Raw genomic sequence first — 25,618 nt, 5'->3', positions numbered from 1 at the left:
ATCCATGTTGCGTTCTTCACAGTTAACTCAGGCTAATGGCAGTTGTTTTCTTTCAGGAGGGGGTCATGTGATCAGAGATACTTCGTGACTGAAAGGTCCATTGAGCAAGAGGTTGTACGTAAGTTTCTACGTCACTGTTACCAAACATCTCGGTTTCTGCCAGTCCACACTTAAATGCAACACAGAGTTTTCAAACTGAAATGGGACCAGCAGCTTTTCCAAACCACATTTTAGTGGTTGTAAATGTAGTAGTTTGGATATAGCATCTGAAACAGAGGGTAACTCAGGAGGATAGACAATATTGAGGAAGCCCACAACCAATGTCTTACCTGCACAGACAAGAGCACAAATAACTCAGATCAGGAAACTATGCTCTGTGTAGGTGGCAGGGATGAATATACAGGTTCTTGTGAAGGCAAATTAATTTGCAGCAACTCTATTGTGACCAATAGGTTGACGCATTTCTATGGTGACTGACGCATAATCTCACTTTTCTACCCATGGGTTTCAACAAAAAGTCTCAGTAGAGTCGTGGGTTCAGCTCAGCGACCTGTAGCGTTCCACATTCAACCTCAGACCTCTGAGCGGCAGCCGCCCTAATGCGAAAATCAATTCTCACATGTCATTCTGTCTCCGTTGTTGTAAGATGTACGTAGTGATTTGGCCAATCTGCAGTAATTTTCTCCTCATATCTCTCACAGATGAATTATGCTCTTGTTTGGTGGCACATAATTGCACTGTCAGCTCTGAAAGGAACAATGAACAGCAGAAATTAATCAAGCCCAAAGTGGGGAACACTTGCATTTGTTCAAATGAATGGGCGAGACATGTTTTTTATTCACAGTTGTTTAATAGTTTGACAAAAACGTTTTACTTATCTGATCATAACAGTGATTGTAATATTAAAGTCTTTCAAAGGATGTTCACACGGCACCTTCCAGGTCTGGTTCACTCTGCAAACACAGATCATTTGTTTGACTGAGAAATATAAATGACTGAATATGAAACACCTCCTCCCGCTTTATTGATCCAAACTGTCCACAAACAATAATCCTGTTCGCTGCTGTACTGTAGCAGAATGTGAACAGGAACTTGCTTTGTTTTGTTGTCAGAGTTTTTTTTCCCCCTGGAAATATATTCAATCCTCTCAATAAAGACAGTTAATACGGCTGGAAAACATCTCCAGGAACTAGTTGATACATAAATAATAGGAAAACAATGTTGAGAGAGAAATATGAGTGAGACTTTTTCTGTTTATATTGTCAAACTAATCTTCTTAAGTTTCTTCCAGACATGAATGTAAGTCTTTGTGTCTCTAATGTGCTTGTGAGTGCACGTCTACCGTCTCCAGAAGATGAGCTTCTACTGCCATCTATTGAAGGAACACAACACTGGTGATGTTACAGCCGTTCTCGGAGTTGTGTGTGATGCTGTGTGAGCAGGTGTCGTCCTGTTACAGTATTAATGATGGCAACAACTCATGGTGCAATGTTAATTATCTTTTGCTTTGAGAGTTATTGTGGTTCCAAAAAGAATTCAGACATTCAGGAAGTATTCAGAGTTCTGTGTTTAATTGCAGAAATTCAAATAACCCTGTAACCAGGTAAAACGTTTTGCACATTTGAATAACCATTAGCAAATGAACTGAAAACATTTATTTAGATTTGTTATTTATTTTAAATATTATACTATAAAAATATAAAAACTCTAATCCGTCATTTAGAGGTAATTAGATACTGTCACTATGTGGACACTTAACTTAGTTCTATATATTATTGTTAAAAGATTAAAAAAAAACTGAAATCAGGTAAAAACATATTTAAATGTATTTGTTGTAATTATTTATTTGATTGAAAAATTCAATCCGACAAAATGCAAATTTCGTAATTCTTTTGATCAGTTACTGTTGGTCCATGTTTTGCCAGGTACATCCTGTTCTCTGAAGCTGATTTGACAATAAACCCGTCATTCTAACAGAGCTGCAGAATTCCAAAGTTCTCTGCAGAGAAAGGAGAACCTGTTAAAAGGAACGCCATCTCCCAGCAGCACCCCATCAATCAGGCCTTTATGGAGGAGTGGCGTGTCAAAAGGTGACAGCCCCGTCTGGAGCTAATGCTAATGGCATAAAAAGCACTGCGAGAGTTCGAGGGAAACGATTCCCCGCTCTGATGAGACAAAAACTGAACTCCAACCTCTGGAGAGCAGCGTACACCGCTGATCACCGGGCGAACCTCATGGCTGTGATGAAGGCGGTGGCATCCTGTGGGGGAGGAGATGGGACACCGGTTGAGAGAAGGGTGAATGCGTCCAAATACAGAGACGTACGAATGACCTGCTCCAAAGTGCACTCGACCTGAGCCTTTCAGATTTCAGCTCGACCGGGACCCCAACGTCACAGTCAAGACTCACTGTCCCTGAGTAACGATGCCAAGTCCCACATTTAAACCCTGCAGAACATCTGTGGAGAGACGTGGAGATGGCAGCTCACAGATGCTTCCTGTCCAATGTGACACAGCCTGAGAGGATCTGCCAGGAAGAACATGAGGAAGAAGGCTCATGGTTGTAAACGCCGCCATTAGGGGTTTTCTAGAAAAACCTGAGTCAAGGGTCTGAATACTTCTGTAAATAATTGATTTCAGGTTTTGATTTTTAATGAATATCAAAAAAGATATGATGGATTTGTTGAATTATTGACGGGAAAATGTAAATGTATCATCTTATGATAAATAAAACATAAAACATGTTGCAGAAATATATATATTTTGCTAGAATCATTTTGCATAATAGAATTTGAGAATGAATGGGATGTACTATTATTATTGATGTTGCTAATAATGACGGATAATTATCATCATGGTTAATAATAAAGGAATAGTTACCAAAGACACTGTGAAAATGAACCTCCTCATTTTCACATTCTAATGAGAAATATTCATTAAATTCCAACAAAGGGCTTTTATTTGTTGTTGTACAACAGTTTGATTAAATCCCGACACTGTGATAAAGAGAAACCGTTACATGCTTCCTCTCAAAATAAAAATACCAGTTATTTTCCCAATGAGAGAGACTGTTTTACATGAATGAATTTCTGAGCGGTGAAATTACTGATTTTGTAACATCCTTATTCACCTCATCAGAACATCAGGTGAGAGACACGCTCTCTCTCTGAAACAACATGAAACTAACTCACATGATTAATGTTGCTTTTTAAATATATAAAAGTCTGTCTGACATTAACTCAACATCTGCCATTTGTGACTGTTCACTGCTTTAAAGGTGAAGGAATGTCACATAAAAGTCGACCACACTGATGGTGAATCTGTGTTGAACAAGGACACAGGAAATGAGACAAGGTGTGAAAGGCCTCGGAGTCACCAGCATCGAAGTCTTGCAGTCCAAATGCATTTAAAATCAGCTATGAACACAATCATGGAGTTCTTCTCGTGATGTGCTACATGTGCTGGGCGTCCATGATGTCCAGGTACTTGGCGTCGATCATTTTGGGAAGTAGACTGGTCCTGAGATGAAAACACAGAGACAACGGTCACACACACACCGATCACATGGGGACAGCAGCTTAAAGGATAAACCACAGAGGGAGGAACAGAACAGAGAATTGGACAAATAAAATCAGACACAAACATCCCAACTATACACAAAAACAAAGGGGAAGTGGTCTGATGACCCTACATTATTTGTCATATAACACAGTTGAAGAAAAAACCTTTTGGCCTCTACATTTTCTGAAGGTATATTTAGTTGTTTCTGCATAATCCCGCTTCTAAATAAACAACAAACAGACAACACAAGGTGCGCAACTAACAGTATTCTTATGTAAACCAGCTGCAATAACTACTGGAAAATACTGAACTGCTAATATGACTGAAGAAACATAATGTAGATGTTATTAACACTTTATCTCAATGATTAAAAGTAAAAGTACTAAATTCAGCACATTTTACCACTTACAATTAAATAATTTACTATTTGAAGACCCTTAGAGACCCGTCATGTTAGACTCATTAAAGTAGTAATTCACCTATTTATTACTTCATGTCCATAGACTCAGGGACTTGAAGGAGACAGATGTGTTTAATGAACGAGATTAACTCAAATGGAATGCAGCAGGGTTTCACCTGATGGGGACGAGCAGGATCATGAGGAGGGGGAACACCATCTTCATGTAGGGCAGAGGATACATCCCAAACGCACAGAGGATGAGGAGCTGGATCATCTGCAGCCCTGTGAAGAAGTGGACCTTCCTCTGGGGAACCCGACGGATGTAGTGGGTGGGGGGATACGACGTCTGGACAGAGACGGGGGAAAACAATATGGTTTAGGATCTGTGGTGGTTGAGGAGTTAGTTCCTCCGGAGGGAGCTTGGAATAGAAGCGCTAATATAATCAGGATGCCTCCTGGGTGCCATCTTCTCAGGGGTAGACACAGAACTCACTGGAGGACATACATATCCCATAAGGCCTAGGAACACTTCAAGATCCCGAAGGAAGAGCCGTGGGGAGTCGCCGATAATGAAAGGGAAGTCTGGGATACCCTTGTAGGGTGGCTATACCTCCATGACCCAATCTCGGATAAGCAGAGGACAAAGGGAGGATAGATTCTCTTGTTTGTTATTATAACAACATCAAATTTCACTTGCTCGACATGTCTCACTACGACAAAAAATGTTTCCCATAATAACACAACTTCCAACTATTTAGATGGAAGTTATCAATGAGCAATGATTTATTGTTACAAAAAGAAACTGGTTTTAAATTATGATGCCATAGATTTTCACCTCCTACACTTTTTCTGCACTGTGAATGTTTGGATATCCACCTCCCACTGTTGCCGTCTGGTGTTACCGGCATATGAATATATTTGAATTATAACTATCAAACTGGAGCTAGTCTCTTTATCAGCCTCTTTATCTCCTCCCTGATCACCTGTTCTTTAAGCATCAGGCACATGCGGTCCATCATCTGGTTCCCGTCCAGGGACGTGGCGGCGATGTAGAGGAAGAGGCCGTAGAGGACGGGCTTTGGGATCCACTGCAGAGGGATGGGCAGCATGAAGGCAGACAGGCCGATCAGGATGTTGGCTACCAGAGACGTAATCCGCGTTTCTTTCACGCTGACGATACTGTGGCAAAAAAAGGCAGAGAAAGGTACAGGAAGAATTATGAGACTGATATCTGAGTAAGTGCAATTTGGTGCAGCTTGCTTGCATTTAAAGGGACTGTTGGGTCTGCACTAACAAACGCTCCACAGCTCAGGGTATGAAGGGCGCAGACACACCGGTGCCTTGCCGCTGTCTTTCAAAGCCTCGCTTGCTTTTTGTCCTCGTTCTAACTTCACTCACGTTGTGTAGACGTGTCCGTTCTCTACGTGCTGTTCCACCTTGGCCAGCTGACGGGCGTGCAGGGAGGAATGTGGGAAGGCAGCGTGCATCCATGGCAACCCCAGGCAGGACATGAGGATGTTGATGAAACCAGTCAGCATCAGGTCCCAGTGGAAAGCTGTGCCTTTTAGCAACCTGGTACAGACGTGCACATACACAAAACAGTTTGTCAATGAAAGGCTGCAGCAGCGCTTCTATTAATATTCATGAGATAAAACGGCTGATAAATAACGAACATGAATATAAAACATAACCACTTATAGGTGTGTAAATCAAGATATGCTGCTGTAGAGGATGATTTTATTTATGTTATATGATAAACATAAAAAAGGGTCTTACTTGTGCTCTGGTACATGAGTGAGCGAGATGACGATGTTCTGGTCGATGAAGATGAGCAGCGCGAGGAGGAAGCCCAGCCCGACCGCGCTCAGTGCGTTCAGCCCGCTCAGCTTCTCAAAGTGAGGGAAGTTGAAGATAGGGCCGTCATGGACGCTGAACACAGGGACTAACAGAGGACAAGAGAGCGATGAAAAAACAGGTGTGAATACAAACCAAACAGAGGTCTAACATAGGTCTTTTTTGAAACTATTGATTCTGGTCTTGTTGTGCACGTTGAAAACATAAGCGGTCAGGTGATCAAGCAGTTTTTAGGCAAGATAACAGTTGAGACAGATGATAAAAAAAACACTTTATTTGAAGGTAAAACTAAGTCAGTGCCCAAACTGCTGCAAATATCTCTGTTCAAAGGCTAAGATGTAGCATGTTAACAACATTTAAGTCTAGGTTGGTAAGTTGTTTGTGAAACACTAACTTAAATAAAGTTATATGACCAATTGTTTTATTGAGCCAGAGAGAAGATAGTCAGAGGTCGATGACCGAGTCACGGAGAAGTCGTCTTCTAACGGTTCTCAGGCAGTGTGAGGTCATGTGTTTCGGTGGTGTAGCTCTGATGAGAGGGACGCTGCGAGGGAGTTTGACGTATGTGTAGCTGCTTCTCACTCGCTTTATGGAGGCTCAAAGTTTAGCCATTAATAGAATTAACTTTTTTATTATTTATTGCAGGTGCACTACAAGATTCTCTGGCATTGACGAAACATTTAATTGATATACAGATAAATATTGTTGTGATTAAGAGGTTTGGCTTTGCTCCTGTTCGCCTTATTACAGTAACTGCCGGTCTGTTCACCACCACAATGTTGCATCACCTCGTGGTACCGGGCTTCTGCCGTTATCTGCTCGTCTTGAAGTTTTGCCTTTGGAGCTTATTTTTTATGTCTACCTGCTCATCACTAACCCTGATTGTCCTTGTCTGGCTCGAGGATCATCTGATCACCTGCTCAGCTCTGTCACACTCAGCCGGCTCCCTCAGCCTCACTGTTTCCCTCTGACTTTTACATTTTGATCCATCTTCATTCAGAACTCGCACTGGGTTCAAACCTCACTGAATATCAATACCTTCCTTCATGAGAGGAGTCGTGGGCAGTAAAATGAGTTCTGTGTCGAGGTTGTGACTTAAACTCTCGAAGGGTTCTCGTCTATCAATCCTTTTTATTTTGAGTGATGTTCACTCACGCTGGACGTCGAGGAAGAGGTAGGAGCCGATAAAGGAGCAGATCAAGACGGAGGTCGGCAGAGCACAGTCAGACACCACCTCTCTGACGGTGGGGTTCAGATATGGGCTGTGTGGACGAAGAGAGACACATCAGAACATGTAATAAATCCTACAATTTTAACCGCGGTTTCTACAGTAGTTATTCTTTCAATTTGAAATTCCATGAAAAGTTCTGAATGTTTTACAACGGATGGGGACGAACAATGACATCCAAGGATAATATTCATGCACCTCATGTTTTACATAACTGAAACTGATGGGTGAAAATCATTGTGTATGATTTGTTACCTTCTGTCTGACTCAGGTACTTTTTACTTTTCAGCTTCTCTCATCTGCTTATGAGTGAATATGCTGCTACTATAGTTAAAGGAGTAGAGTAACTATCCCTAGCATCTGTCAAAATGTAATGTAATGTTTCTCTCACAAATAAAACAAAGTTTTGTAGATTTGAACAATGTTTGTAATTAGTTTACATTTCGTGTGATTGTCCTACAGTTCTGTACTGTACAGTTTACTGATGGTGGGCATTTAAAACCTGTATTTAATATAATATGCTAGTTTTCTCTGTGGTACAGCAATTTTGAATGTCTGATGTACCTCTTCTTGATGAGATAGAGGGCGTAACCCAGCCACAGGGTCCCCAACATGAGCAGCAGGCAGAGGATGGGCCTTTCTCTGGAGCATAAAACCAACGTGTGGGGCAGGAAGGCCAACAAGTGTCCTCCAGTGTCGTTGTGAGGTCCGAGCATGTTTCCCGTCTGGTTGTTTGCCTTCTCTAGGATCTCAGTGATCTGCTGAAGCACCAGCGTGCTATTTGTGGTCGCCAGTGTGGGGTCGTGGTAGAAGTGCTCAAAAACTGTGAGGATGGAGGGAAGAGGAGAGGATAGGTGTGACACTAGAGACAGACTAGAAGACAACGTGTGACAATATCTATTATTATTTAGATTCTGGGATTGGGATGCTCGTTTTTTAGACACTGCACTTGTCTGTAACTGGAAAAAACATGTAATAACACAGTGCAGCTAACATTGACTGAATCAGGGTCACTTGGTTTCTCTTGGGCTTTGAAGTATTGGGAGATAACTGTATTGGCGATAACTAAAAGTACTGCAAACCTCGCTGTGACCCCTGTGGGCCTCTCTTTTACATTGTCTTTTTCACTATATTTCCAGGCATCCATGCACCTGTAAGCATTTTGATCAGAGGGTTAAAGAGGAAGGAAGCAAGTGTCCACTAAATCTACAGTCTTCTCTGTCTTTCCTCTCCTTTTCGTAAATGATAAACAGGAGCAAGGTGAACTGTTGTAAAATCAGATCACGACACACAGGAGGTCCAGTTCGATTTCATGCTTGTAGACTCCATGATGGATATGTGGATCTGCTGGGCTACATTACCAGCGACAAATGACAGGCGTGATGTTTCCTGTGGAGCGATAGCTTCGCCTCAGAGGCCGCATTCAATTTCAAACATGTTTAATGTAGTCTGACCTTGACTTCACTCACTTTTGACGGTTCCCTTCAGCGCATCCACGACGAACGCTATGGAGATGAACAATGCGATGACTTCTTCTGTTGAGCTGAGAGATAATGGAAGGTAAAGACTCATGGCGTGATCAGTCAACACAGTTTTTTAACACGGGCCCAGACATAACAGTCCATTCAAGGCAAAATGATGGCTGAAGTAGCAGCGGCGTTCACTCAACAATATTAACGGTTATGGCTGGAGTCATAACACGTGACGTCGCCTCAGTGCCACTCGCTTCAGTGTTTAGTTATATATGAGAAGTGTGGGGCTTCTGTCCCGGGCGAGAGAGTCGAGTTGTTTATTCACCGTTTGAAGAGCTTCATCAGTAAGCTGACATTGAACAAGCCTCCGAGGATGAGGAACAAACTGTTCCATAAACCGATGCAGGCGTAGAAGGCATCAAAGTCGAGGTTGTAGTCGTCACAGATACCCCTGATGACTGTAAAACACAAACACACACACAACCTCATCATTAACGTCAGGTCTGCAGTAGATTTACTACCAACTGCTGCTTAGTTGTTTAATGAATCATTGTCCGGGATACTGACGGCAGCTCTGACTCCTGTTTACTGTAAATAGTCAAATCATCCCCTGTCTGAAAGGATCTGATTTGTCTAATCAAATCTTTACTGCCAGTAACTAGAATGCTACTCAGCCGAGCACAAAGGGCCCAACAGTCTCCTCAAATGAAATCAAGATGTACTAAATTCTACATGCTCACATAAATCAGTCCCCAAAACATACCAGAGACTCTTGAATTATTCCCTGGAGAACGACGAAAATGTCTCTAAAAGAAATAAGTTGTAAGTGACCCCAGCGACATTAATCGTTTTATAAACGGTTTAATACAAATGGTGGTGCATATATTTAGATCAGGGGGCAGATCCATGAATCTCTTATCAACATTTCCACTGATTTCTTTAGGACTCATTTATGGATCTTGGTGAAAAGAATCAAATGGATGGAACTGAAATCTGTGTGTGCAATTTGCTTGATTAAACTTGATGGTCAAAATACCCACCACTTATGAAGATGGCCAGTGGTGCAGTGGTCAGTGGGATGACGAGCGGCGAGCCGGCAAACAGAGAATAAATGATTCCTCCGATGCTCTGTCCGATGATGGTCTTCTGAACATCTGTCAACAAAACCAAAATCAAACGAGATGGTGAAAGTTCGTCAAACTTCTGAATCAAGTTCTGCTGTTACACTCTTTTTTTTATCTCTGCAACAGATCTCACATTTTTGTCAGGTCATAAATGCCTGTGTAATAACACGGTGGGATGTTGCAGAATAAGCCAACAGGCCGGAGTCTTTACCTATCTCTCCTCTTGTGCTTTCATCATTCAGTGAGCCGAAGGCGATGGCCGGCAGCAGGATGGCAATGTAGAGAAAAATAGCAGTGGTGGTGTATTTCAGCAGAGAGCGGTCCTCCCCATATAAACCTTGATGGATTATTTAAAGGGTTATTAAAGATATCAAAAAAAACTTATCAATAGTGTGAGGCTTTGACAACAAGATCTTGTGATTCACTACCGCGAACAAATCAGCCCACATGACCTCTTAGGAAGCGGTGTTACGAGATAGTGTTATTACCGTCTGTGAAGTCCGAGGGGTAGAGAGGGAGTCTGCGGCGGAGGTCGCCATAAACACCTTTACCGGCTTTGAGGAAATCTCTGAACTGTGAGGGAAAAGGAATGAATCACCAGATGTTTCAGTCAGTTTGAAGGACGGAACCGAGCTCAGGGCGAAATTATTATACTAAAAACTGTGAAGGGGCAGGAGTGGATGAGGTGTTCTCTGATGGCACCAAAGACTTGTCTTATTTTCTCAGTGCACCGAAATCTCCATGAAGATCTGAGATGAACTTCTTAAGCGCAAATCATGATGAGCACAGGGACAGGAGCGTCACATCCAGGGCAGTGGTCTCCAACGTAGGGCGATAATGATTTACAGAAGTCAGATCAGATTTAAACATTATTAGAAATAGCCTGTTTTTGGTCATGAATGTTACAAACGATAAAAAAATGTGTGGTTACATTCATCTTCAATAAATTAAATCACTTTGGCCTTTCATTTTTCCCCACATGACCCCTGAGAAATCAGTGAAAATAAGCAGTTTTTGTTTTTTAGATGGATAAACCAGCTTTAAAGAGGCGAGTGGGTTAAGTGGGTTTTAGTCATTTGCAGCACCACAGGAAACACTGTGCACATAGGTGATTTTTCTATTGCGCTCAAGTTCTAATAAATGACCTCTGTGTGCTTAAACCTTCATTTACTGTGTTGGATGACCCTTCCTTTCTTGTAGTTAAACCTCTGCACACAACCTCATGTCAAGATTTTTTAAACAAAGAATTATTCATTAGAGAGTTTAGCTGAGTTGTGTTATTTGAATGATTGTTATTTTTGAATTATAGCTTGTTTTTGTGTATTGTACAGTTCTGGACGAGCAGAGCAGGATAAAGGTTTGGTTTCGCTGTAATTAACCAACTTTTATCTTCTGTTCTGAGGCTGTTCATCACATCAGGTGTCGCCGCAGCCTGTTGTTCACTTCAGTCTTTTAAAACCCCCAGACATGATGCTCTCTGTGTAGACGGTGTTTGGGTGTTCCCCCCCCCGCCACTCACACACATCTCCTCTTAATTTAAACACGGGACATAATGAAGTACTTCATCAGTGAATGAAGCTGCACACATTCTGCTGCCAGAACCATGGCAGACCTGGCAGCTTTTACCAGCCTGTCGCACCCAGCTGCTTCTAATTCCTCCGGCAGACATGATCGTCTACTTTACTGCCCCGCGGCTTGATGTGCCTGGATGCAGTGGGAAAACGATCGGGTGGTTTCCACATGTGGCGAAACTCGAAAGTCAGTAGAGAAATGTTGGTTTTACAAGTGAGCATATTTTGATTGAAACAGTCGTAAATCCTGGTTATTGCTTTTTGGCATCACCGTTGTTTTTATGGAACATTTGGCACATCACCCTTTGCTTTCGCACCTGAAGTGATTTCCCCCTACGTGGATCTGAATCCTCCACCTCCTCCACGTCCGGCTTCTCCGAGACGATGGAGAGCTGCTTCCGCTGGAACACCAACTCCTGTTTGAACTCCTCCTGGGTCTTTGCCTCCAGAAGCTTCTGTCTGAAGGAAATGTCGGAGAACATCGTGGCAAACGTTCGACCCAGCTCAACGGCCGTCTTGGTGCTTTTCTGAAAAAGAGATGAGGAAGAAGATAAGGAAACTGCAGTCTGCTTAGTGTTGAAGCATTTCAGTAATATTTCAGAAGTGCTGTCCAGGGGATTCTACGTAGGTTTAAGAGTTCACTTATTTTTTGGTATTCTGCTGATTAACATCTCAATTGTGACTTCAGGAATCCCAAAAATTTCTGTTTATTATCAAAAGGTTGTAAACGGCTGGAAACCTTGAATATCTGTCTTTTTGCACTAAGGAAATTGTGTTTTTGTCCCTGTCGGTTGATTGGTTGGTTGGTTTTTCACAAAACCTGGTGGAAGAATAGTATATTAGCCGAGAAGGAATCAGTTTAACTTTGACTTAGATTTGACCAATGGGGCGAATCCAGGGATTTAATTCTTCTTTTCTTTACATATCTGCCATTTCCCAGGGAATATCTCATTGATCTTGATTAAAAATGAAATCCTATTCAGGGTTAGTCTAATCTATAAATCTGTATCGAAATTTTGTCCAGATAAAACAATCCAGATCTGGTAGATTTGAAATGTGGTTTCCTAGAGGGGTAGACCTTTCCATCCCCACTACGGTAATAAACAGAGCTATAACACTATAACTACCAATATGTGACTAAGATAATATGGATTCAGAGGAGAATTAAAAGTTTGCATCCCGAAAAAGAAGTGTGACCAAACGAATAAGACAAAAGGTTTGAGGAAGCTGCTGATCCAGGGTGGAGGTGGTGTCCTCTGCCGTGTGCCAACCTTCTAATAAATGAATCACCCAATGAAACAAGTTTGACTTTACCGTTCTGGGAGGCGCCAGGATGAGGATGACGAATCGAGCCTCGCAGCAGTTTACTCCCCAGTTCTGTGGCTTCTCCAGGCGGGCGACACAGACATGGCGTCTCTGCAGGCTCCGCACATTGGAGCTGAATTGATCGGAAATCTGTTATTTTTGAATCGGTGGCGTATAATTGATTGATTGTGCAGCAGTCTGTATTGGCAGGTTCCAATAAAAGAGGTTTAATGTTTCCCCCTGTACAGTCGAATGGACTGGGCAAATATCCACATAGGGAAATTACCTTATAAATTCAGCAACTGACATGGAAACGGTTTCAAATAGCTTCCGCCCACATAAATATTATTGGAGATCAACTCACAGAATACAAAGCCAGGACTGCTGGTATCGAACCCCCGTGGAAGTGGCAGTCACACCCTGAATGGTCTCTGACAGAAGGTGAACTGTGAAGCATAAAAATGCAATGAACAGCTGAAAAAAGCTGGAGGGTAGATATGTGAAGCAACCGATCAATCAAACGCTTCATCTCTGAATGAGTCACTTCTTAAAAGTTCACTTCTCAAATGTGTTTGCTCACCATTAAACTCCTTTCCGGCAGCATCGGTGAACAGCGAGTTCATGACCTTGTCCACGTCACAGCTCCCGTGGCCGTCCTCCACCACATGAGTCAACATCCGCCTCAGCACCTCGTCCAGACTCTGAGCCTTCTCGTCCAAAAGGATGCTCGCCTGGGCCAGGAAGCTGTCCAGGTCTCTGTGGGCACGCACTTCCTCCTGGAAGTTCATTAGCTTCACATGCTGATGGGAACCAAGAGCAGAGGACATTTGACTTTAATGTGGGATCATGATGAGATACAAACAGGGGAAAGGGCTCTCTCTCTGATTATGTGCATTGCCCAGCAGTCGCTCTAAATCCCCACATTCCTCCCATCTCAAAGGTTTCCTCTGAAATCCAGCACAGTTTCTCAGTTAGTCAGTAACAGTTATCTGAGCAGACAGATTAGGGATCTGAGGACAAAACATCCAGATAGAACAGTTGTGTTGCGCTCGAGCTGTGAGATTGAGCTTCTCTGCAGGAAGGATTGTTACTGATGGGAAAAAGTAAATCTTACTTTTCTTGTTGTATTTAAAAGTCCAAATGCTGGACTGTCAGGATCTGAAGAGAGAAACACAAGATTTACATTTTCACCTTTTTTACTAACACACATAAGTCCCTTCACCCCAATCCATGATGCACAATATCCTATTTCTAAAGGTGTGAATGGCCCTGACCAAAGTATACTTTTACTTTCCTCCATAGACTGTGTTGGAGATGGACGACATGCAAGTTCCCCAAAAGTGAAGCCAGAGTGTCGTGATCGCCACCTGGTGGCTGGTATAGGTGATAAGTCCCAACTCCCCCATGATAATAGATGAGATAAAACTAGAACTAAACTGGTTTAGTGTGTTTGGTTTAACTAGTTATTTGATTGATATATTGATCCTCAACTGCTCCTGTGCAGACTCAAAATATGGCAACGTTCATAGCTGGGTTATTTTAACTTCGTTTTTTGGAAAGTGGGAGGAAGAGGAGACATGTCATCCATCCAATATACATTCAGTTTTTTCCTCTAGTATCAATAGTTAATAGAGAGAACGAGCTGGCAGTTAATGCTTATTCATGTGACACACACACATACACACGCTCACACACACCCCATACCTAAGACACTGATCTGGATGTCTTTGTCATAGATGTGGTTATTTTGCCCAGAATCCTCCTGTTCTCCATCCTGCAGCTCTGTGGATACAAAATAAAAAAGTCCCAGTCAAGTGACGACTAAACATCCGTTAATATATTTTACACTGCAATTTATTTTGTAGATACTTCAGATGTGTCGGGGAACCGTTTTTTCTTTGTTAAAAATCCCTTAACAACTGAGTGAATCGTAAAAAGTAACCAGCGGTGATAAAGGCCAGTCACAGCCTCAGTTGTTGGCTCAGTGCGATAAGTCAAGCTGAGATAAACTGCTCCTTGTATCAAGGTTAAGATGCGATGCGCGCTGTGTCTCCAATAAGGGACGATTTATTCTGCCCTCCCACAGCTCCGCCATCTGTTGACAAGCACACGGCAAGCGGGAAGGAGAGGAGCTATAAAAGAAATCCTCCTCAAACCAGACGTGCAGCCACGTAACAATAGCCGCCCCTCATAAATTCCCTCATCGTACAGACGATTAAAAAATGGCATCACGACTGAGTTTTATTAACGGAGGTGAAACAGCCGCAGTATTAGAGAATTAACCTTAACCCTTCACGGGGCAAAAGCTTTGAGATATGACTATTCCCTCTGCCCATCATTGACTCAGAGATCATCTGCCTCATTATTTACCCGTTAATTAACCTCTCTGCACACAGCGAAGGGACTGGCTGTGCTCATCCGTATGAGAAATTGGTCATCAGCGAGCAGCGATGGCATGGGTTAGCATAAATAACTGCTGCTATAAATTAGCGGGTGTTAGCTCGGGAGGGGACAAACTTAATTATGTGTTCAATGTTTGTATTAAAAAAAGAAGCGCCCAGATTGAGAAGAAAAGTAAATTAAATATGTTCCAGCAGCTACGCACCCATCTCTTGGAACACGTATCCATTCTTGGACCTCCCAGTGGCTGGAGCATCTGCAAGGGAGAAAAGACAAAGTTACACAACTTAAATTTTTTATTTTTGCTTTTATATAATTAATAAATCAATGAGTAACTTGCAAAGACAACAATCAGGTAAAGGTCAGTGTCTTATGAAATGTTATGATTGCAAAAAAAAGGCAAAGTCAGAATTTTGACAATAAAGAATATTGGCAGTAATAATAACAAATCAGTTGATATAACTTGATAAAGATGATATGGTGAACAAGTTGCCATACATTCAATTATAAACACATTAAGCAGATTTAACGCAACATTAGTGTTCATCTGGCATCGTGATTAAGCTCCGTGAGGAGGGAAATATCTCCGGAGGGAAATATCTGGTTCTTTAGCCATAAACGCTTCACGATGTTCACCTGCTAGTTACCGAGTCTGTCTGGTGTTAGAGTTTCTTAGCTGAAAACAGCCGCTCGCTGTGTCTGGAAACAACAGTGGTGAAGGCAGTGCAGAGGCCATTTAACCAAAACAATGAGCTGAAAGATGCTAACAAAGCTGCCGGGAACTGAGGGAAACTGCAGCGTCTCATAGAGTATTCACTGTGAGCAAATGACTGTTAATATAAAAAAAGTTTTAATCCTGATTTGATTCCAAAATCATCTCCGCTCTAATCATCCTCTACAAGTTATATAATGACATCAGGCTGTGTCCATCACTGAGGACACTGAGGTCGAGTTGGATTTTGGGGCTTAAGCAATCTGAACCAATATTGTATGTCTCCATATGAATTTCAATACTTTTGGTATTTATACGTGATATATCTCTTCTGGTCATTCCCAGATCTAAGTTGATGATCTGTGTACTCTGCTGTTAGAGCCTTGAACCTGTGGAGCAGTTTACCTGTAGAGATCAGACAGGAAACACCCTTAGTATCTTTTTAATCTCCTCTTAAAACACTTTTATTTCAGAGCTTTGAGGAATGTTGTGTTTTATTTTGTATGTAACTTAATTTCATTCATTATCTATTAATTAACTGATAATCTTCTATTCACTTATTTTGATTGCTGTTATAAAAAAAAAGCTTTCCGAGAAGCGCTTTGTCACTTTTTTTTAAAGAAAAGTGCCATATATATATATATATAAAGTTTATTATTATAAAACTGAATACTTGAATCATTTTAGTATCGATAAAAAACATAAAGTAAGACACTTTTTTCCTGGCAGTGTGAAAATATTATATATATATAAACACGCTGCTGTTCATGATCGATGTCTTAAACCCTCAGGTCACAAAAAAACAACATTTTAAATATTAGAAAGCATTGATTTTTCCTCCACTGCAGACCTTCTGTCTAATGTGTTTTCATGGAGATGTTTGTTTACAGTTAAACTGACCAGCACACGGTGATAAAACTGTGAACCTGGCCCTCACGTGGACTCACACTGTTTGACCCTGTTGCTTTTTCTCACTCTCTGACAGTAGCTGTGACTTCACAAGCGACGAAAACACCCTCAACAAGTGATGTGTTATAAGATGTGAATAAAAAGAAGAGGAATGTCAAATGGAGACATTGTGAATAAAGACACTAAAACAAATTAAACATGGTGAGAAACTGGAAAAAAAGACCCCTTTGCTCTCAGTTACAATGAAACCCTGACACCAGCTGTGTGTGATGTTTATACAGGCAGTCGTGTATATGTGAGACACCGCTGGAGCTGCACACATGAGCTTCTCCCCGCCTGAGGCAGAGTTTGGCTCTCGGGGCCCAGGAGTGAGGTTATATCTCAAAGCAGATTAGACAGAACATTCCCAGGCCTCCTCCTCTTCACGGGAGTCACAGACAACAGGGTGCCTCAGTGCGGGGAGGATGGTTCAGTCTGCTTGATCCAGAACTTTATAGTCTTGCCTCTTAAAGACAAAGGTCAAGTTAACTGTTAATACCCTTAACTTTATCTAAATGGCAGCATGATGGACCGTAGACTCTGGTGGCCAGTGACCGGTAGTCCCACATACTCTTCTCATCAGTTCCCGCTGTAAAACTGGTCTAATGCTCTATACTAGACATCTCTATGGCAAAAATGGAAACTGACAAGAAAGACTGAGATGGAACTTTCACTCAGAACCAAAATCAAATCTATCAGAGGTAATACTTCAGTCTTTCTGCAGGACTGTAGGTTTACGATGGCTCATGCCTGTGGGTTTCCCATCAGCAGGCGCTCTGACCTCCTCATACCTACGGTGCAGTCTGGTAACGGTGCTGGTGTAAGTCAACCCTTACGTTTTTCAAAAGGGGGGAAACTCCTCAAAATAACCTGCATGTTTTCTGACCCCTTGGCCCCGTTTGTGAACCATGCTAGGCTTGTAGATGCAGTTTCATTAAAGACGAAAGAAATTGTCCCTGTGTTGCTTATAATTATTGTTATTAATATTATTTATCAAAAAATCCCTCTAACCTGTAAAATATCGCTAAAACATGATAACTAATCTTTTACACACATCCTTTGCCCTAGGGGCAGATCCAGGGCTGGGGCCTCCGCTGAAATCCGATTAGCCCCTGTCCTGTCACAGGTCTATCTGGTGTATTGAAAGATGGTAACCAACGTCAAGGTGCATGACCGCCATCTACAGTATTGGTGTACCGTTCTTGGAGGTACTGCAATACCAGGTCGACGCTCGGAGTGGACTAGCAAACATGTGCACCTTATTGAATCCTGCATGGCTGTTTGACATATACTTGGCCCCTCTGTGTAAATTGTGGCCCCTTTAAGGCCCCTGATATATAACAATCCTACCTCCACCACTGATTTAAACATCAATCCAGCATGAATTATCCAGTCAAGTGATTTCAGGAGACGAGCTGAACCTACTCTCCAATTCATAAATTTCTGTCTTATCCTCTTCAGCTGACTTCAAGCCTGCGGGATGCTTTACTAATCCCTGCCATCCTGCTATCTGTGGGCAGAGGATGTCCTTGAGCTACAGGAAACACAAGAATCCTTGTTGGGTCTCTGGAATCGAGTGCCCCGAGTCACAAAGCTGACAAACTTGAACTCTGCAAGGTCAAACCAGCAGACGGGAGACGAGGTATTGGTGTTCATGAATATAATGCTCCCTTGTAGTTGCTTTTATAAATATAAATGCCTGTTTTTCAATTGTGTGCTTTTTATTAAGATGTACAGTTATGTGCTGCATTAAAAAATATATTTAGCTCTACTTTGATATCTGCTGCTGAGCCTCAGTCAACTCTGTTTAGGACCTTCTTTGAGCATGGTGGATGCTCACAGCTGAACAGTGCACATTCTGTAGGGCACACTGCGCACATTCATATATTGAAATAGCCAATAACAGGAAGGAGGAACCAGAGCTCATTCCACTTCAACACCTCAAGGACCATGTTTGTTTATCCAGCACCACGGATATGACCAAGGGAACCAACAGTAACCACTTAGTTATACTTTACTCAACAATATACACATCCTCTTTTTTCCCCCTTTCTAGTTATTAACTATGTTAGAGACAAGAAGTCATGTTTTTTTAATTGTCAGTAGTAAAACAAATCAAATGCAGAGATCTGAGAATAGAGGCTGCAGTAATTTTTTTTATGCCTTGTTAAAATGCTGGTGGCAGTATTGCAGTAAGCTGCAGTATGCCCACAATCCTTTAAGGTGGAATGAGGAGGGAATTGCAAATGTCCAACTGACAAATATAAATGGAAGAATACCTTTTGTTTTGCATCTGCCTGATCCTAGAAAGCTAATTTTATAAATTATATAAAAAAAAGTAGTTCTGTAAAGTTGCCAACATGGAACTGAAAGAGGAAGTTTTGTGTTATCCATGTGTTTGAGTCTTAGCTCTTCTGCTGACATGCGTGCATCATCAACATAGTGATGACAGCCAACATTGTGTTTTTTCATTATGTGGCGAAGAGGCAGCCTGGTCACCCTGAAGAGAAATGGACCAAGTATTGATCCCTGAGGGACTCCACATACAATGTTGACATAGTTACCAGATGACCTTTCGATATGATTTGAGCCAGTCAGGTCCTGAAAGTCATTTCTCAATCCTCTGAATGTAAATATTTTGGTGCTTGGTATTAAAATCTGCACAATACACAGATAGAAACTTTGACCATTGACACTATTAGATTGTAGTTTAGGAGTTTCAGTTTTCTTGAAACCTGACTCAAAAGTCCTCTTGAGTTTTTAGTGGTCTTCTCATATATTCGGAGACCTTTACTAAGGAGAGTAAAATTGTAGATCGGCCGACAATTAGAAATCATGGTTTAGATGGAGCTTCTTTGACAATGGTTTGAACTTTTCAGATTTTAGAGAAGACAGGATCCCTAACGATCTTCCATAGAGAGGAGTGAAGGTGAGCAAGCCAGATGCGCATTGAGAGGTGGTCAATTGAACATTGGAACAATGGAGAATGCTGAAAATCCTTCACCATTTCCATATGAATCGTTTGAGACTTGCGATGCAACAGTGTATTGCAAAAGGACAAAGAGAGTTGTTATCAGTGTCTCAGTTGTCTCATCTGAATAACATTGGACGCTGTGTAGCTACCCCCACCCCCTCTGAAACTCGAATCGGTAATTCCTGTTTATCACATTACAGTTTAGTTGGATAAAATAAAACTGAGGAAAAAAAGGTACTAAGCGTCAGAGACACTTTAGGTTGGATAACAGCTTTGACACTATCACACAATCGTCAGCTCCAATCAGAGAATTCCTTGAACAGGAACAAAAAGCTTTGAACTTCGCCAGATTAGAATTTCACACATTTTTCCACCAGTTAATCTTCTTAATCCCTGACCTGAGAAAAATCTATTTAACCCCTAAATGTCACAGAACAGGAAACACATTAAAACTCAAATGTTGGGCTGCAACCGAGGATTATTCTCAATATCAATTTTACCGCCAATTTTGACTAATTAATCAAAAGATTTAACAACATAATTTCCGAAAGATAATTTGATATCTGACCAGCAACCCAAACCCAATGATTCTCTACCTGTATACAATAAATAGAGTATGGAATTTTTCAATGATTAATTGCATTTGCTGAATTTTCTATGGACCAATTGTCAGTTAGTTCTATTTTGTTGGAAAGTAACTGTTGTTGTGTTTCGAAGATAAACAATATTCTATGGACGCAATATATTTGTCTGGACTGATTCAATTCACTGGACTGCTGCTGTAAGTGCGTTCAAACAGAGGTTGAAAATAATTAGCAGGTTTCCATTACATACAAAATGATCATTATTTGTTGTATTGTAAATATTGTCCCACATCTTGGGCTTTTGTCTTTCTGTCTCTCTTAACAGTAAAAGTATCTTGTTCATATTCCTTTTTGAACACAATGAATATGAAGGCATTAATAAAGACATTTAAATTGCAGCCAAAAAAGCTGGACATTTTTTGAAAATTGTAATGTAATAAAGTTTTGTACCATTAAAGATTATAACCATTCATACAAACGCTATTGACCCTTTGAAACCACTTTATTAATATCATAAGCAACACACACATACACGCACACACACACACAAAGAGCCACACTGCTCTAGAGAGAGTTTGACACAGATGGCTCATGTTGCACCATGGAAGACCTTCTCACCCCACACCAGCCCTGTAAAACTCACCAGATGGCACAAAATGGAGGACCTGTTTGGCTTCCATGTTCTCCAGGTTTGTTTCTTAGGTGAGACGCTTCCCAAAGGTCAACCCATCATCATCCTCTCTGCTCTCTAACACCCTGGACTCTCTTGTGATCCCCTCTCAGTGTCTCTCATACACAAACACAAGCTGAAGTAGAATCTCCCAGCAGCACATGGCTTTGTGGGGGAGGGAGAGGGAGGGCCGGAAGGGGAGGCTTGAGGAGGGTGAGAGGGAAGTATGTGTGTCTGCTGGGTCCTTGTGCCTATGTACTGAAACATACCGAAGCTAATTTCACATAGTTTGATAGCATTTGCGAATAAGACTTGTATTTAGATTCAATTAATATAAATAATAATGAATCCTCTGTTAAATTTGTTTTGTACTGAAAATGGTCCGGGCAGGTGAGTTTGGAAAGTTTGTCACCGTTATTTCACTGTTTATTTAAGAAAGTGAATAACCTGTTTATCTTGACTAAACAAAATCTTTCACTCCATTGTGTGTGTGTGTGTGTGTGTGTGTGTGTGTGTGTGTGTGTGCGCGCTACATGCCCACAGAGTCTTATTTCAAACAGTGTGGTGCTAATGTGTGTGTAAAGATGTATCCGGGAAACTCCTTGAAAGTCAGGCCATCTTGATCGCCTGATCGGCTTTCTACAGTATTGGTAACAAACTCTGCCTGCCTCCATGTCAATTCAAACTTTACCAAAGATAGTATTCGTCATGTCAGGTAGTTCTTATCACACTGGTGTTCAAGAGTTAGTTATTCCGGTTTAAATTAGTTTTATGTTTCTCACCAAATACTTTGTGTGTGTCCTTTAGGACTGAACTATTGCTAATCCCAAAAAAATTGAAGAATTTTCAATCAGTCCATTCACTCCTCAAAAACTCCCAGGATACTTTTAAAAGAGAACACCTCTTCAATTATTTGTTAGAACAAACTCTGTAGAGGACAAAGGTTGCTCCTCTCCTCGTGCATATGAATATCTTCTCCTCCCTAATTCATCTTTCTCTTTGATACCACGTTCACACAGATCTGTGAAATTCTCAAAAACTGCAGCGACCGCTAAAGCGAAATAAGCAGACGACGAGTAACACAGAAAGCTCTGCCCTGTCAGACACTGTCAAGGTTACACTACGAAGAAGTAGCCTGATGCAAGCCACATGCAATAACGCCGAACGGACCAGGAGAGAGTCCTTGATGGATCAAGCATCGAACTAAAGACACACCGCCCCCAACAGTTGGAACACGGCCCATGCATAGATTTACTCAATGATCAAGATTCTGCGGGTTCTTCGTGGAAAATGTGCATCTTTGAGTCATTTATGAAATCGTCATAACTTTGGAAAGAATGACTCAACTCAACGAGATTCATTTAACTTAACAGCTGTGTCATGTCTGTCTGTGCAGCTCTATGGCTCATGTGCAACATTCCTGTTTCACTGTATATTCACACTTTGGCATTATATATTATTTCTATTCTATTTCTATTTTTATGTTTCCTTGTTTGTTGACATTCATTCATTCATTTGCTTCACTGATGTCTACTTCTTTACTGTCCACACAAAAAATCTCCCTGTTGTCAGACTTGTCTCTTCTAATCTATCTTATCTTGTCTCATTGTATCTTATCTAATATTATATTGTCTTATTGTACCTTATCTTATCATACCTTGTCATATCGTCTCTTATCATTGCATCATTAAAACCATATTTTTACCGTTTTTTATGAGAAGCAGACAGTGTATCCCCCTTAAAGAAGATAATTAAATACAACAATCGGACAACAGGTGACCACCCCAAGAACAATGACACATTTAAACAAAGAGATATCATAAATATTATATTTGTTCTATATGTCTCTCTCTCTCTCACACACACACACACGTTTTAACAGCTACCTTAGTGAGCACACTTATTGGGATAATGCATTCCCTAGCCCCCTACCATAACCCTAAGCATCCAAACTAAATGCCTAACCCTAATTCTTAACCTAACCTAAACCTAAACCTAATTCTAACCCTTACCCTAAAACCAAGTCTTAACCTCCAAACAGTCGATTAAAGAGGGGGTCACAAAATGAGGTCCGGCCAATAGGTCCTCACTTTCCCGAAATGTCCTCACTCCGTATGTTGTGGTCCTCACAAAGAAGCTGTGCAAGAGCACACACACAAACGGGCAGCAGCAGTGACAAATGCAGGTGTCCTGAACATTCTTCTATATATTTCACTGAATAAAACTTAAGTGAGGGAAACAATGAGGCTCAACTATCACTTGTTTATCACCAGTTGTTTACACAGGCTGTGAAGCTTTGGATTGAGTAAGACTCCAGAGAAATATTTAATTTAGCCACAAGGAACAAACTGCAATTATTTCTTCTGAAATGAAAAAAATGTAGGAGGGATTTCAATGCTAGGTTTTTATCTGACAGCTCAGGAGGAACACTTCCTTCCCACTGAGGAATATTGATTTAAACAACAAGAAAGTAATAGAAAATGACCTGCGTGAGAGTACGTGACTTTCCACAGGGACTTACATTTGCATTGAAAACAAAGAGTCCTTGTAAAAGCTGATTCTCCCTGTGGATTCCCTCTATTGAATTAACAAGTACAAATTAAAATTACTCACATTATAGATGTTAAAGTTATTTATGAAGTTACAATCCAACTTTAATTAAAGTTATTTTTTAGGTGAAATCAACTTTGGTGCTCAGTATTTTTCAACCAGGGCAGCTTCATTGGTGTAGGGTGGACAGGCAATCATCATTTGGCCCAAGTCAAACAAAGTGGAAGTGTGGCTGTTCCTGTTTCTGCCGCAAGATGGCAGCACAGTCTCATGTTACAATGCAGCATTTTATTAAATTTTTCTTATTTTTTTGAAGCCATTTTCATAATATCGTTTTTTTGATAAGATCTATTTTTGATCTCAAACTAGAGCAGAAACCTTTTATTATTTGTAATATTTCTTTTTAAAAAAAAAAAAAGTAAAAGTAAGAATTGGAAAAACAACCTTAACTTCATTCACCTATAACTGTATCAAACCTGAGTCAAATAGTGACCAAGGCATCACAAACAGAAGCCAGGAAAGCAATGAAGTGTGGCATTAATAAACTAAACACTGTTCTGTGGTCAAAGGGTTTGTTGCAAGAACACCATGAGTATAGTTGAGTCCACAATGAAACATTAATCAACCTGCATGAGTGCCTGAGGGGCATAACTGAGGGAAACGCAAACATCAGAACACCCGTGGAGCATTTTCAGAACACGATATGTCTGAGCTGTTGGTTATTAAAGCAACATATAAAGTGAATTTTCAAGTAAAATCTGTACAAACATCAAAGAATTCTGTGACAAACAAAACTGTTAGAACTTGTTGACAATATTTGACTGAGTGTAGCTATAAATCTGTAACAGGACTCATGTCAAACATTAATTATGGGCACGGAGAGATTGATCGGTGTGATTATTATGAAGATTATTACACAGGAGCCAGTATTTGTTTAACATTTAATGGTTCCTTCATGGCAATGTTCAGCTTTCTCAGATAACAAAAGCGTATTTACCCGTTTATTCTGAAGCAATAGATGTGAATTTACAAGAAGTATATTGGATTTTGTTGAGAAGATATTGACATATTTGACACGACTCTCCTCTGTATGACAAAATAAATTCAGACTTAAGTCTTTTTAACTTTGTAGACGTGTCCAAAAAGCCCTTCTTCTTCTCATTGTTGCCTGAGTGTATTAAATCCGTTCTTACTAATCTGCAGCCCCCTGTGTTCATACTTTGACCTCTCTCCTTGAAGGTCATCCCATTTGCATCAAAACTCCAACTTCATATCATTCTAAACATGCTTGAATAACAAAATCTGTATGTGGATAGAGAGGCGATCCAAATCTCAGGGGCCATTATTTCATCACAGGTTTGTCACATTTTATTGTTTACTTCAATAATATTTGAGTCTAATAATAGTTATGCATAAATTAATATGATTTCAAAGTGCTAAGTTGATAAAATAACAGTTGCATGAAAACAAGCCAAACGTTTCCTTGTAAGACTAAAACTTCACATGCAGGAACCTCCTCAAATCAAAGAAAAAGATCTTACAGATCATCCACACATACTTTTTTTCAGTCTCATGATTCTTACCTTCAGTGAAATGATTCACAGTAACTCCTGGTTTCTCCTCTGCTTCCTTCCTGCTCTTCATCAGGATTCCTTCAACTTAAAATAATGTAAAATATGTTACTTTCTATAGGGCGATGAAAAGTCCACACAGAGCTGAGAGGGGTTTGTGTGAGTTGCAGCACGAGTGGCAGGCCCAAAGGTAGATGGGACGGGGTCGCTGCCAATGAATAACACTTTAATGGCCTCTCTGCCAATCACAGAGAAGCTGACTTCAACGTGGGATTTTGGCACAACAAAAAAGGAGACGAAGTGAAGGGGGGTAGGAAGGTGTGAGGAAACGCACACTGGGACTCATTGATATTTTAATGTCACTCTGCTGTAAAACATTTACCACTGCTGTTTTGCTAAACCATTTGCTAAAGCATTGCATCGTATTCATGTGATTCTAATGGCTCCCGACCACCAAATAAGCATGTTAATGCATCTGTTTGTAGGGCGACAGTTACTGCTCGTCCCTGCAACCACGTCACATCCTTACTTTGATTTTATCACTTTTGCAATGCAGAGACGAACCTGAAGTCCATCCTGAAGTGTCCAGTAGTAGAATCCTGTAAAGTTATTCTTGCAGAGGATTTGAAAAAAAAAAGTTCCCATGACGTCTTGTCCCACCTGGGGCGGGGTTAAAGGTCAGCCGTCAGAGTGAG

The 25,618-nt window shown here is 41.0% G+C and overlaps 1 protein-coding gene across 2 annotated transcripts; it reads right to left on the bottom strand.

Annotated features, from left to right (window-relative positions):
* Nucleotides 1-2,935: 2,935 nt before the first annotated feature.
* On the bottom strand, nucleotides 2,936-25,077 carry LOC133959352 (solute carrier family 4 member 11-like). Of its 2 annotated transcripts, none has more exons than XM_062394495.1 (20): nucleotides 24,936-25,077; nucleotides 15,120-15,170; nucleotides 14,219-14,296; nucleotides 13,629-13,672; nucleotides 13,095-13,314; nucleotides 12,879-12,960; nucleotides 12,524-12,647; nucleotides 11,527-11,736; nucleotides 10,127-10,211; nucleotides 9,850-9,975; nucleotides 9,555-9,668; nucleotides 8,840-8,972; nucleotides 8,512-8,585; nucleotides 7,607-7,865; nucleotides 6,970-7,076; nucleotides 5,737-5,902; nucleotides 5,359-5,532; nucleotides 4,944-5,139; nucleotides 4,137-4,306; nucleotides 2,936-3,518 (listed from the first exon to the last, which is right to left on the bottom strand). In XM_062394495.1, exons 1-20 carry the CDS (start codon nucleotides 24,994-24,996, stop codon nucleotides 3,452-3,454), a joined length of 2,541 nt encoding a protein of 846 aa, XP_062250479.1. In that variant the 5' UTR covers nucleotides 24,997-25,077; the 3' UTR covers nucleotides 2,936-3,451. The 2 variants fall into 2 exon arrangements, with proteins under 2 accessions (XP_062250479.1, XP_062250480.1); XM_062394496.1 differs by lacking the exon at nucleotides 24,936-25,077 and adding an exon at nucleotides 20,776-20,898.
* Between the last annotated feature and the right edge of the window lie 541 nt (nucleotides 25,078-25,618).

Source organism: Platichthys flesus, chromosome 8, assembly GCF_949316205.1.
Source record: "Platichthys flesus chromosome 8, fPlaFle2.1, whole genome shotgun sequence".
NCBI lineage: Eukaryota > Metazoa > Chordata > Actinopteri > Pleuronectiformes > Pleuronectidae > Platichthys > Platichthys flesus.
This window is presented reverse-complemented; position numbering and strand designations above follow the sequence as displayed.

Excerpts from the sequence above, each read along its gene's own strand:
- LOC133959352 (XM_062394495.1), bottom strand. The coding sequence starts at position 24,996 with ATGAAGAGCAGGAAGGAAGCAGAGGAGAAACCAGGAGTTACTGTGAAT. Across the intron at positions 11,737-12,523 it reads TCCTGGCGCCTCCCAGAACG|AAAAGCACCAAGACGGCCGT; the intron begins GTAAAGTCAAAC and ends TCTCTTTTTCAG. Across the intron at positions 7,077-7,606 it reads CTCTATCTCATCAAGAAGAG|CCCATATCTGAACCCCACCG; the intron begins GTACATCAGACA and ends TCGTCCACACAG.